Source organism: Meriones unguiculatus, chromosome 2 (genome assembly GCF_030254825.1).
Source record: "Meriones unguiculatus strain TT.TT164.6M chromosome 2, Bangor_MerUng_6.1, whole genome shotgun sequence".
NCBI lineage: Eukaryota > Metazoa > Chordata > Mammalia > Rodentia > Muridae > Meriones > Meriones unguiculatus.
Window position 1 is genome coordinate 28555519 of NC_083350.1, and position 12715 is coordinate 28568233.

The 12715-nt window shown below is 43.3% G+C and overlaps 1 protein-coding gene across 1 annotated transcript; it reads right to left on the reverse strand.

The window, feature by feature from the left end:
- Positions 1 to 362: 362 nt before the first annotated feature.
- Positions 363 to 12704, reverse strand: Rbm22 (RNA binding motif protein 22). The gene is made up of 11 exons (XM_021633667.2): positions 12549 to 12704; positions 12126 to 12179; positions 9735 to 9764; positions 8860 to 8992; positions 7573 to 7673; positions 6716 to 6888; positions 5725 to 5925; positions 3830 to 3994; positions 2520 to 2608; positions 2233 to 2364; positions 363 to 1473 (listed from the first exon to the last, which is right to left on the reverse strand). The coding sequence occupies exons 1-11, from the start codon at positions 12600 to 12602 to the stop codon at positions 1343 to 1345; spliced, it is 1263 nt and encodes a 420-aa protein (XP_021489342.1). The 5' UTR covers positions 12603 to 12704; the 3' UTR covers positions 363 to 1342.
- Between the last annotated feature and the right edge of the window lie 11 nt (positions 12705 to 12715).

Here is a 12715-nt window from a genome sequence, read left to right on the forward strand (position 1 = left end):
TGTAGCCCTGACTGAACTCAAACTCATAGAGATCTACCTGCCTCTGCCTGCTGAGTGCTGGGATTAAGGCATGTGTCACCATGTTGAGCTTCCTATCTGCATACCGACTTCTTAGTACTATAAAGTTTTAGTATTTTTACCATCATGGAATGAAAAAAAAAAATTATAATCCCAGTGCTCACAGGGCTTCTAAGACTAACCTGAGCTACATATGAAGATTTTACCTCAAACCACATACCCATTCCCAGACAGCAAAAAAATCCAATCCAAAGATTGGAAAAACTTCACATGTACATCACTTGTTTCTGTCACCTATCTCCTGTTCAATAGCAAAGGGTAAAAGAAATAGAAATCCAGGAACATTTGGAAAATTGACCCGTTTTAATTATTTAAAAACAAAAAATACAATACAACATCAAATTTCCCTTACCATCTACAATTCAGTTAAATCCAAACATCCTAAGACTGAACAGAGAGTCTGCTGCCCAGAGGCAGCGAATGATGAGCCGCTGAAGACACACAGGTGAATGCTGAATGAAGATCCAGTTCCAGCTGAAGGTGGCCAGTCTTCCAGTCAAGCGTACTCCAAGGCTCTTCCTTTCAGTTTGTTAAAGTGTTTCACAGGAAGTTCGTAAAAACCATTTCATCTCAGGCACTAGGTTTCATCAATGATATGCAGTGCCATAAAATTTGGGTTCCCATCCAACAGGAATAAAAAGCAAGTTTTCACTTTTGTCTTTTCCCCGACAGTGTGAAGTAAAATTATCAGTTGACTCCTTTAGTAACATATGAAGTTTTAAATGCAAAGAAAGTATCGGCTGTGCTGGGTTCTGGTCTCTGCTTGTCTCTCTGAAGAGTGTGACTTCAAATTAGTTAAATCACATTTACGCCACTACAATGATTAGTACTAATTTTTTTAGATGATATAAAAGAAAATACCAAATAGACATAAAAATGGTCAAAAGGTTTTTTTTCAAACCGCAGGTCAATTTTTACCTCCCGCCCAAAAAGATCCAAAATAAACACATGGGGTTGGTAACTCTGTTAGTTATTTCGGTTCACCCATGTGCGTGTGTGCTCCCCAGAAAGTGGGAAGGGAACAGACATAAGGCTGTCCAGCACTGCTAGAGCGGTAAGCAGCTGTGTTCACGGCAGCTTGTTTTAGGCCCACCAAACCTCTGAATACTTGTGGGGAAGCATAGCTGTGTTCTCTCCCACATCTGAACACATTCAGCTACCATGGAAACTACAAAGCAAGGGAAATTATACTTATCCCAGGATTCACTTACTGGGATTTTAGAGCGCCCTTTCCTCCTCAGAGCCCCTGAGTGCTGACGCAGTGCTAGGGGCTGCTGTGTTTTCCAGCATGAGCTCCCATTCTCTGAGGGTCCTGAGAAGGGTAGTGGATTGGTCCTGGAGCCCTCATGAAAGGAGGGGGCGGTCCCATTGGGTGGAACATATGTGGTCCAAAACCTGATGTGGAAGAGAACAAATTAGGCTTGCAGTTACCTTGACAACCTTCCAAAACTCTGAATCCTTCTAAGATCAAAACCACCTACACGTAAATTAAGGCTGATATAAGTGTTAAGTAAATGTCAGAGCATAGGACCTGATTTATTCCTTGTTTTTTTTTCCCCTCAGTCCAAAAAACTCCACACTCATGCACCCATTAGTATGCTACCTGACTGTCTGCTGCTACTTATTAAACACAGCAAATCCTACAAAACAGGAATCAATCAGGATGTTGGAGACCAGAAAGAAACCAGGCTGATGTTGAGATCCTTTCTCAATGCTTGCTTTCAGAATGCAAAGATTTTCTTCAAAGATACAGGCCCATTAACAAAGGAAAACTAGCCACCCACTATTTCCTACATCGTTCACACTGTCTTGACCGTTCGCAACGGTGCTAGTGCTTGAACTGTTTATTAGTGGTTACTGACATGATAAAAGAATGTAAGCCAAAATGTAACTCAAGTCTATAACCAACTCTTTGTAGTAAGGTTTTTCTAATGGAAATACTGGTTTACTGATTCCCATCCTTGCTGTGGACAGGTAACAGTGCATCAGTTAGGATGAAATTTATAAGGAACAGACTGGTGGCAGATGGCTGTCACCCAGTATCTCCTACCCTATGTTACCTATCCTCAGATAGACCTAGGTGCCTCAGACTCATCTGGAGGTGCAGGACTTTCACAAGGACTTCTCTGGGCCAGGTAGAAAGAAGGCAGTTACCTGGGGGTGGGGGTGGGGCGATTCCAGGGGGTGGGGGCAGGGCAATGTTCACCACTGCTGGAGGACCACTTGGGGGCAAGTTGAAATAGTTGGCAGATGCCTCCTCTTCTGCTGCAGGAGGGGGAGGCAGAGCTGGAGAGGAAACATAGACACTCAGAAGGGAAGACAACCAACACCACATTTCCACTGCGTCTATCTGGGGCTTGCTGCACAGATGACAAAGTCAAGCCTGGTATCTTCTAACAGAGAACCCCAGCTTCTGACATCAGCAGGAAGTCTGCACTTACCTCCAGGCAGTCCTGGTACAGGCTCCAGCTTGATCCCAGAGTCTGTGGTTCCATCCTTCTCTTTTTCTTTTCCTCTGGCTGCTTGGGATCTAGGGACAGACATGCACAGGCCATCAGCACTGTGTCCAACCTTCTCCTACACCATCATTAACTCATTCCCAGTAAAATGGAGTTCCGTCCCTCTTTCCCTTTTTCGCAAACATTCTTTTCCCACAGTCATCAAAGTGTAAAGTGGCTAAAAGGGAAGGTTTTTGAAGGCGGAAGGGTCTGGGTTCAAAACTAGTGTCATTGGCAAGACTTGGCAGTGCATGTCTTTAAACCCAGCACTTGGGAGACAAAGGCAGGCAGATCTGTGTGAGTAGGCCAGCCTAGTCTACACAGCGAGTTCCAGGACAACACAGAGATAACCTATCTCAAAACCAAACCAAACCAAACCAAACCACCCAAACCCAAACCACCGTCATTGCCAGAGAAGATCACATTCATGTGTGCAGCAAGTGCTTGGCACACAGGAAGCATTCCACCAAGGGAGCTGATGTCAGCCTGCTCCCTCCTCTCTGCTTCCAAGATGGAGACAGAGTCCCCTTTGAAATTTAGAGCATTTTTAGCTGGGAGGTGGAAAATGCCTTTAATCCCAGCACTCAGGAGGCAGAGGCAGGTGGATCTCTGTGAATTCAAGACCAGCCTGGTCTATAAAGTGAGTTCCAAGATGGCTAGGTCTACACAGAGAAACCATTTCAAACACCAAAGTGGGGGTGAAGGAAAGACAGAAAAAAATTTTAGGGCATTTCCCTCTCTCTTAAGCAGTCAATTCAAACTTAAAACAGACATTCTTCTGTTTTAGTCTCTCCCTCACTCTCCAGCACTCAGCTTCTGAGCTGAGAATCTAGGTCTAATTCAAGTGTAAGCTCTCAATATCTACCTCTGGCAACCTGGCATTATGCTTGGCTTATAATGGTTGGCAAAACACTCCCCCCCGCCCAAAAAAAAAATCAAAACAAACAAAAAAAAAGAACTTCAAAGGAACAGGTTATTAGAGCAAGACCTTGAATATAGTTCTAAAGCAAGATGACATAGAAATCAAATATTAAAAAATACAAAAGAAGGGACTGGAGGGATGGGTCAGTGGTTAAGAGCACTGGGTGACCTTTCAGAGGGATTGGCTCAATTCCCAGCACCACATGGTGGCTCATAACCATCTGTAACGCCAGTCCCAGGGGATCTAAAGATTTTTAAAGGTGCTGCCAAACCTGTGTACCCAAAGCTTTCAATCCCCAGATGAAGCCAGTTTAGAAGAGTTTTGTTTGTACCTTCCCCATTTCACATTCAGTCTGCGGCCATTCACGATCAGCTTGTTAAAGGACTTCTCTGCCGCCACCTCAGCAGCCTGTCTGGTGGCAAACTGGATGAAGGCACACTGCTGCCTCTGCACAACAGTGATCGTGCGGATCTCTCCGAACTGGTAGAAGTGATTTCTGAAGGAACACAGGACAAAGAAAACAGGTTAGCAACTCAGATGGTGCCTTGGAAAATGGAAATGGGCTCAACTTTGTTCTGAGTCATCACTAGACAGGTGGGCCCCATGGATATACAAATGCCTGTCTTTAAGTTTTCCTCACACCTTACCCGACTGCAGGTGTTGCTTATTGGAGAAAATAAAGGAAAATTAGGCCAAAGTTCTCATGTATCTCGGGATTTTTCCTGTGAAGCAGGGAAGGGACTTTAATGATTACTTACGAGCCATAATTTCTTAACCCTAGTATAAGGCACTGGCAAACTACAGCTTTTATGGTCCACGAGCCAAGACCATTTTCATTTGCGACTAAGCCTTGGTGTGGTATACAGGTTAGTTTTGAACTTAGGGGCTCAAGTGGTCTTCCAGCCTCAGCTGGGGCTTCGAGCAAATAGTACCATGCCCAGGTAAGAATGAACAAGGAATGCTTCAAAAAATGTTTAAGGGTTGAGGACTGAGTGGCTCAATGTCAGAACACACCTGCCTAGTAAGCGTGAGGCCCTGGGTTCAATTCCTAGCACTGGAAAAATAAATATAAAATACAAATGAACTTAAAAATGCTTAAAACTGAAAGAAGGAAGAAAGTGGAAGGTAAAGAAGAAAGCCAGGTGTGATGGCCAACGCACAGATCCTAGTACAAGAGAGGGAAAGATCTTAAGTTTCAGGACAGTATAAGCTACACAACAAGACCCTGTCTCAAAACAACCAAAAATGAATGAATGAATAAAGAAAGGAAGAAACAAAGAAGTAAATAAATATCAACCAAAACAAGTCAGCTGGGTGGGTGTGGTTGCGCATGCTTGTAATCCCAGCACTCAGGGAGGCAGAGGCAGGCGGATCTCTGTGAGTTGAAGGCCAGTCTGGTCTACAAAGTGATACAGCCAAGGCCACACAGAGAAACCCTGTCTTGAAAAAAATGATCACTGAAGCAAAAACAAAAAAAACCCAACTCAGGCTCGGTGACTCATACCTATAATCCCATACTAGGCAGAGGCAAGAGGATCAGGTGTTTTAAGTTTCTCAAAGTTCTGCAGTCTAGCCTGAGCTGTAGGAAACAACATATCAAAAAACAAAAAAGGGAGTAAAAAGAAAAGACACCCCCCAGAGGTTAAGAGCACATGCTGTTTGCAAATAGGTTTGATTTCCAGCACCATGTCCAGGGACTCACAACCACCTGTAACTCCAACTCTAGGAGAATCTAATGCCTATGGTCTCTTTGGGAACTTGCAGCTACTTGCTCAAGGCTATAATATTAATCATACAACATACACAGCTACTATTTTCTTACACAAAGTTGAAAAAAACTCTTGAGAAATACAACTACTCTGGCATCATAAAACAAAACAAAACAAAAACATTCTATAGCTGCGTGGCAGTGGGAGTGCAAGGCGTTAGTCCCAGCACTTAGAAGGCAGAGGAGGCAGATCTGAGTTGAAGCCAGCCTGGTCTACAGAGTCAGATCCAGGACAGCCAGGACTACAGAGAAACCCTGTCTCAAAAAAACAAAAAACAAACAAACAAACAAAAAACACACACAGAAAAGAATTTTATGAAACCTTGAATCACTATTTGTATCAATGATAGGCTAAAGAAAAACAAGCTTTCTCATGCTTGGTAGTTTTTTCTTTTTTTGCAAATTATTTATTGTAAGACATTACGAGCAAAAAGAGTTCTGAAATGATGGCCACAAACCTGAGATCTGTTTCAGTAATGGTGTCTCCCAGACCACCCACATACAGTGTGGTGATCGTCTTATCCTCTGGTGGGTCTAGACGAGGCATGGTCGAAGCCCGCTTTAGAAGCTTATCGGCCACAGGGTCATTAATTCCATAGTACCGGTCTTTTATATTCTGATCAGCAAGGGGGTCATCTGGATCGGTAGGCTTCTCATGTCTGAGATTCACAAACAGAAAATGCACAAAGGTGAAACAAAGGGAAAAGTTACGATTCTACAGTAGCTACACGATAAAGTCCCTGGAATGTCTTTCAAATTAGAAACCACGCCCACACAAAAACAGTTATTAAACAGAACAAATACCAAGGGAGTCCTAAACCACATAAAGCCTTCCTAATGTTCTAGGTAACCCACTGAGACTGCTGTAATAGAATCTGACTAAAGCGATGGACTTCACCTCAGAAAAAAAGGCATACATTTCGGGGGTGGTACTACAGTTAACAAGTTAGCTGGACCCTAAAGCTGATGCTTGGCAGTTCTGGTTGAAAGAAAAGTAGCCCTCAGGAGACTGGTCTTGTTTTGACTTCAGCTATATTTTACTATTCAAGCCATTTAAATGGTAACACTGAATCACCTTAGAAATTTCATGGTTAGCCTGCACATTATATAACATAGCAAGTCTCAACGCTTAGTTGGGGTAGAAAGTATAATTTAGCCAGGCTAAATTATAATAGTTTTATGACAAGAGATACTCTACATGCAAATAGACCGTAAGAGCTTTAGATGTTCAAGAATGAGTTTAAGCTAGAGTCTCCCACTACTGAGTAGTCTGAAAGCAAATGCAGAAAGTGACGCTCAGCCTGGCATGGTAGCATGCAAGCCCATCATTTGGGGAGGCAGAGGTAGGGGGATCTCTGTGAGTTTGAGACCAGCCAAGCCTACACAAAAACCCTGTCTCAATTAAAAAAAAAAAAAGAAGAAGAAAAGAAAGCGAGGATCAGTTCTTACCTGTATGGACACTCCTCTCCTCTCTTACACTCTCCTTTCACCCAGAAGGAACAAATGTGGGGCCGATTCCTTTTGTAGTATGGTGTGGTCCGGGCCAATTTGAGTAGCATGTCACTGGTGGATGTAGCTTTTCCCAGCATGCCAACTGGTCGTGTTCCATCAGAGTTAGAAATCTGCATGAAGAAGATAACTTGATAGGCTATCAATTCATTAGGATTTTTATCAAATACAAAACTACATCAATTACAAGGCCCTGGATTCAATTCCCAGCGCCACATATACACATATCCTCCCAGACAATGGCATCAAGAATGTGGGCCAAGGGGGGACTGGAGAGATGGCTCAGAGGTTAAGAACACTGCTTGTTCTTCCCAAGGTCCTGAGTTCAATTCCCAGCAACCACATGGTGGCTCATAACCATCTATACTGAGTCTAGTGCCTTCTTCTGGTTTGCAGGCAGAATAATGTATAAATAAATAAATAAGAAAAAAAGAGTGTGGGCCGAGGACCAGGAAGTCTGTGTGAATTGTTTCCAAGAAATGACAGGAAGTTACAACCATGATATCTCAACAATATAGCTGCCTAAACAAAACCATGATCAATAGATATACTAATTCAAAAAGGGGAAATCTCATGGGTCCCATCCTTAGACAAAAATCTACAGGCAACTAATAAGAACTGAGAGAAAATTAGTCTCTCCTAGGGATGAGTCCCCTAACTGGTTATCCAATATAAAATGGTCAGCCTTGAAATCATATATATACAAGCCACCACATTAAATGGACTCAGGAGGTTGCAAGAAGGAGCTGGTGAGAGGATGTGATATAATTAGATTTTAATAAAAATAAAAAACATACTTCTCTTTCCATATTTTGTGTGTAATATTCTTTGTTGACATCCGATTTGGGCATGTCATCTTTAAATGACAATCCTGCATCACGAACCTGGATAGGCAGGCCTGGAACAAAGGAACGGAGGAATAAAAACCTCAGACAGATTTGACAACATATTCATGCTGACTATGTACATAAACTACAACACCGTCCTTCCCTGCTCTTTCCTACTTGTGGGGGCTTGAGAGATGGCCCAGTGGCTGAGAGCGATACTCTGTTGCAGAGGACCAGAGTGCAGTTCTCTACAGCCATGCACGGTGGCTCCTCTAACTCCAGCTCCAGAGGATCCCACACACTCTTCTAGACTTTGCCCTGCACTCACATGTGCGCCTCAGCCCCACATACACATGTAATTAAAGACAAAAATAAATCTTTAAAATAAACAGATGATCAACCTACTTGGTGACCGTTTACAGTATTTTATATCAAACTGCTCAGCATCATCAGGCTAACAACTGCTTCAGAGCACCCTAAGAAATTGTCCAAATTCCTTTGTTCTCATGGAATTTGGTGAAGTGAATAGGTGAAGTTATAGAAAATCGTTTCAAAGAACAGACTTTAGCCATGGCCAAATTAAGCTAATAATGTATCCAGCTTTAACACCATTTATTTAAAACTCATTTAACACAACGGTTTATTGTTAGATTGGTCTTAAGTTCTTATGGATAGCCAATTTTATCTAGGGTCACTGTATTTCAGGCCTGATGCTCCTAACAAATATATGAATAATATTAAACAACATGTAGCATGAACTCTCTCACTTTCCCTTGCTGGTAAATTACTTTTTCCAAAAGGAAAACATTATTACATTAAAAAGAAATCAAAAACAAAACAAAACAAAAAACCCAGAAGCAGGTGTTCTGAAATACTATCAGCCTGGTCCAATAGTATGGTTAAAACAAAAGTCCACAGCATAATTAGCCCAGAAACTTCTGCTTGGGAACTTCTACCGGGGAAGGTTTTAGATCAAGAAAAAAATCCAGGCAAAAAGGCCTATCACAGGAGCAATGCCTTTTATTCCAACTGGCTATAGAGATGGAGGTGTAGGCCAGTTCTGATATCTTCCCAATAGCTTCTAAAGTTCCTATTACTCAGGAGGACTAACTCAGAGCAGCTGTGACTTTACTCCTGGGAAACGCAGGAACAGACATTCTAATGTGATCAGAGACAGGGAGAAATGGAAGACAATGGGCTGATCAGTTGTTTAGGGTACCTGTACACTTTCACATCTAGTGAATGTGGCAAACATACCATATTCTAGGTCTAACAAGCAGGTCTGGCAAACATTCTTCAATTTACTACAGGTTTGGCACACTTCAGTCTTCTTGAAGCGCATGCGGACCCCAGGGCACCAGCGAAACACTGTGAATGGCCTGGCACAGATCTGAACAGACAGAGTTATGTTAATGCTCCTAACCTGGCCTCACTCCAGACTTAATAAGTATGGAGAGTTGACCTTAGCAAACATCTAGTCTATATGCCAACCAACCCTCAAGTCTACTTACTTTCTCTTTTCTAGCAGTTAAAAAGCTTACACAGCACAGAAATAAATATTCAGAAGGCCAAAATCCTCCCACCCGAGGTGAACAACATTAAAACCTGACTCTTGATCTTCTTGGTAGGGACCAAGGAAAGAGAAGCAGGAACTATCTCTTTGAGAATATTGTGAAAGACATAATCCTCCTCAGCTGCAATGCTCCTTTACGTAGCCATACAACACATGGCACAAACTCACAGCGCTCAGTTCAGATCTAGACAATGGTTTATGAATCTACATTAGGAGGGCCCTTGTGTCCCATACTAGTTGTCAGTCACTGGGTATATCAATGATATATGAAAGCTGTGAGCACGGACTTTGAATAAGGGACCTCAAGACTTAGTAAGCTCAAAGCCAGTTTGGTAGAATAAAGGGAAGAAAAAGGATAAAGAAAATTAAATAGTTACTTTTTTTGTTATTGAGACAGGGTTTTTCTGGGTAGCCCTGGCTGTCCTGGACTCACTTTGTAGACCTGGCTGGCCTCAAACTCACAGAAATCTTCCTGCCTCTGCCTCCCAAGTGCTGGGATTCCAGGTGTGCGCCACCACTGCCCAGCTGAAATAGTTTCTTTTTAAATAGATATACTTACTTTACATTCTTTTCCGTATTTTTCTTTGGTCTGAAATAAAAAAAACTGGAATTACAGCAGCGAGAACAGACAGAAAAACAAACGAAACCAACCCACATATCTGTTCCCTCACACCGCCAAGTACAAAACATGGTATGTGTTTGGAGATCCCTGGCATTGTAAATAAAGATAATGAAACCAAACCTTAATCATCTTTTGTTTGGTGTACGATAAGGGCTACTGTGAATGTTAGATCCAATTGTCACCATGGAAGAGAGTATCAATGATGGGCTGTGCAAACCACATCAGCTTGTGGGGATGTCTGTGGGCTTATGTTGGTTTCTTCAGTTAATGTGGGAAGATCCAGCCTGAGAGTTGGGACCCTGGAATCTGTAAGCGAAGAAGGGGCGCCCTAGCAAGCACACAAACATTCCTTCTCTGCTCTTGATTCAGATGTGATTTAAGCAGCTACTTCAAGTTCCTGTTGCCGTGACTGCCCCACATTGATGGAGTGTACCCCTGAACTCTAAGTCAAATAAACTCCTGTTCTCCTAAGTTATTTTTGTCAGGGCATTCTACCACAGCAAGAGAAATGAAATTAAGACAGATATATTCCAACAAGGACAGATTCTCTTAATCTGGACCTAACACCAAGTCTTCCCAGAGCTACAACTCTTAGATTTACTTCTGGCTCTCAAGAACTAAAATTCTTAATGGAAGTGCTATATTTTTTCTCTTACATGTGGAACCTACATTTCAAACTGTGCTTGTGTGTGTATGCAAATCATGAACTTAGAAAAGGGATCCCCTGAGTAGGATGGAGGAGTGTGTGTATGTGTGTGTGTGGGGGGGATAGTAAAAGAGGTGTTATTAGAGGAAGGATAAGCGGGGCATGGTAGCAAATACCTTTAGTTCTAACACACAGGAGGCAGAGGTAGGCATATCTTCATGAGCCTGGTCTACAAGAGTCCAGGACAGCCAGAGCTGTTACACAGAGAAACTCTGTCTCGAAAGGAAAAAACAAAACAAAACAAAAAAACTAGCCAGAAAGGAGCAGGGAGAAAGGAAGAGGGCAGTGGAAGAGGGAATAACTGAAAACATAGCACAAATACCAAAAATGAAATTCATAACTTTGTACACTAACCCAAAACATTTAATTAAAAAAAAAATCTGTTCTGGGATATAGCCATTTCAAGGGTTACTTTGTTTTCCAGGTGAAAGCTTCCACAATTTCCAGCACATTTCCTTTTGATTAATTTTTGAGGGAACTATTTTAAACATCAATTCAACTACTTGGCTGATTGACTTTTTGTGCTTGGTGAGGCTGGCCACCAAGCTGATGACTGGTTTAGGAAAACCAAGACTGGAGATGGCAGCACTTGAACCTGGAATGCTTTCCAAAGCATCGACTCCTGAAGTATGGTTGGCAGCTTTTCTGCACTGTAGTTTTCCAGGTCACCAGTGTGGAGAAGGTAGACAGTGGGGAAGAACTGTGTGCTTTAGGGAAAAGACAAATGGTACTACATTGCCCTGACTGCCTAGAAACTTCATCTGCAGACTAGAATGGCTTTGAACTCAGAGATATACTTGCCTAAATGCTGGTTTTAAAGCGGAGCATCACCACTCATGGGTGGTTTAGGAATATTTGTTTTTATAACCAATTATGTCTATAAATAAAAAATTGTGTCAGTATAAGAACTATTATTTTTACGTTAGAAGGTAGATATGCAACTTAACCCTTTATTTATCTTTGATTTTTCAAGTCAGGATTTCTCTGGGTAGCCTTGGCTGCCCTGGAACTCAATCTGTAGGCCTTGAACTCAGAGATCTGCTTGCCTCTGCCTCTGGACTGCTGGGATTAAAGGCATGTGCCACCACCACAGGTCGTGAGATATGTGTTAACTAATAGGATGGATATTAAATTATTTTGGTATGAAACCCCAAATTCCTAACGGTTTCCTCAGTCCCCAAATCAAGCAGAATGATAACCACAGCCAAGTCTTTCTACAGTTTGTGCCGAAGCTAACTGCTCAGGGCTCCCATGCGCTGATGCTTTACCCTTTTTGGAAAGGACACAGTGTACCTTAAACTAGAGAGACTACAAGGTGCAGTGGCTGAAAGGTACATGACTAGGAGCCAGGAAGTGGTGCTACATGAAGAAATACTCTACCGTCGGCAAACCTACTTTCTAAGTTAGACGGTCAACAAGTATTAGCTGTTATGTTACAGCTCCTATATTGCTCAGTGTCTAGGAGAGGTAATAGGTACGGCAGTACTTTGCAAGTCGTTCTGCGCTTTGGGTTAGAAATATGAGCATAAATTCTTCAAAGGGCTAAGAGAAACTCTTTACAATCAGCGTGCAAGGACCACAATATAGGGTAGTTAACTCCCGCTGCACAGAAAAGCACTCACCATTCGTATATAAGGGTTTTCTCCAAGACACGTCTGACACAGAATAGGGAAGTCCTGGAGAGAAAACGGGAATCTGGTTGATGATCAAGTCCCTAAGACCCTGTTCCTTCAGTCACTCTCCTGGGGCGGGGAAGGGTGCAAAACGGACAGGAGCCCCAGATCCGGCACTGGCCACGGCGCGGGAAGGGGCGCTGTCTGCACTTCCGGCAGGCGGAAAAAAAAAGAAAGCATCTGGGAAGTGTGGAGTCGCCGGGTGGACAGCCCTGGTCCTGGGATCCGCCGCACGAGGGCTCGCTCTCCCCCGGCTACCCAACCGAGCTAGGCCGCAGCTCGGTTCTGGCCGATCCCGCCGCAACCCGGGGTATGGCCTCCCCATCCCGTCCGGCCTCGCCGTCCTCGCCTCCTCCTCCGGCGCTCACTCACCGCGTCCTCCCAGTTCTGCCTGTTGTAGGTGTTGGAACCCAGAGAGGTCGCCATATCAGGAGTCCCGCGGCAGCGTTGGCTTCCGATTCGGGAGACCGACCGCCACAATCCCGACAGGCCCCGGGCCGGCGCCGCGCTACGTCTTATCTGTGCGCCGGGGCAGCTGC

Coding starts and splice junctions, on each gene's coding strand:
- Rbm22 (XM_021633667.2), bottom strand. CDS start 12,602: ATGGCGACCTCTCTGGGTTCCAACACCTACAACAGGCAGAACTGGGAG. Junction 5,926..6,715: donor GGAGAGGAGTGTCCATACAG/GTAAGAACTGAT, acceptor TGTGAATCTCAG/ACATGAGAAGCCTACCGATC. Junction 2,365..2,519: donor TGTACCAGGACTGCCTGGAG/GTAAGTGCAGAC, acceptor TTTCCTCTCCAG/CTCTGCCTCCCCCTCCTGCA.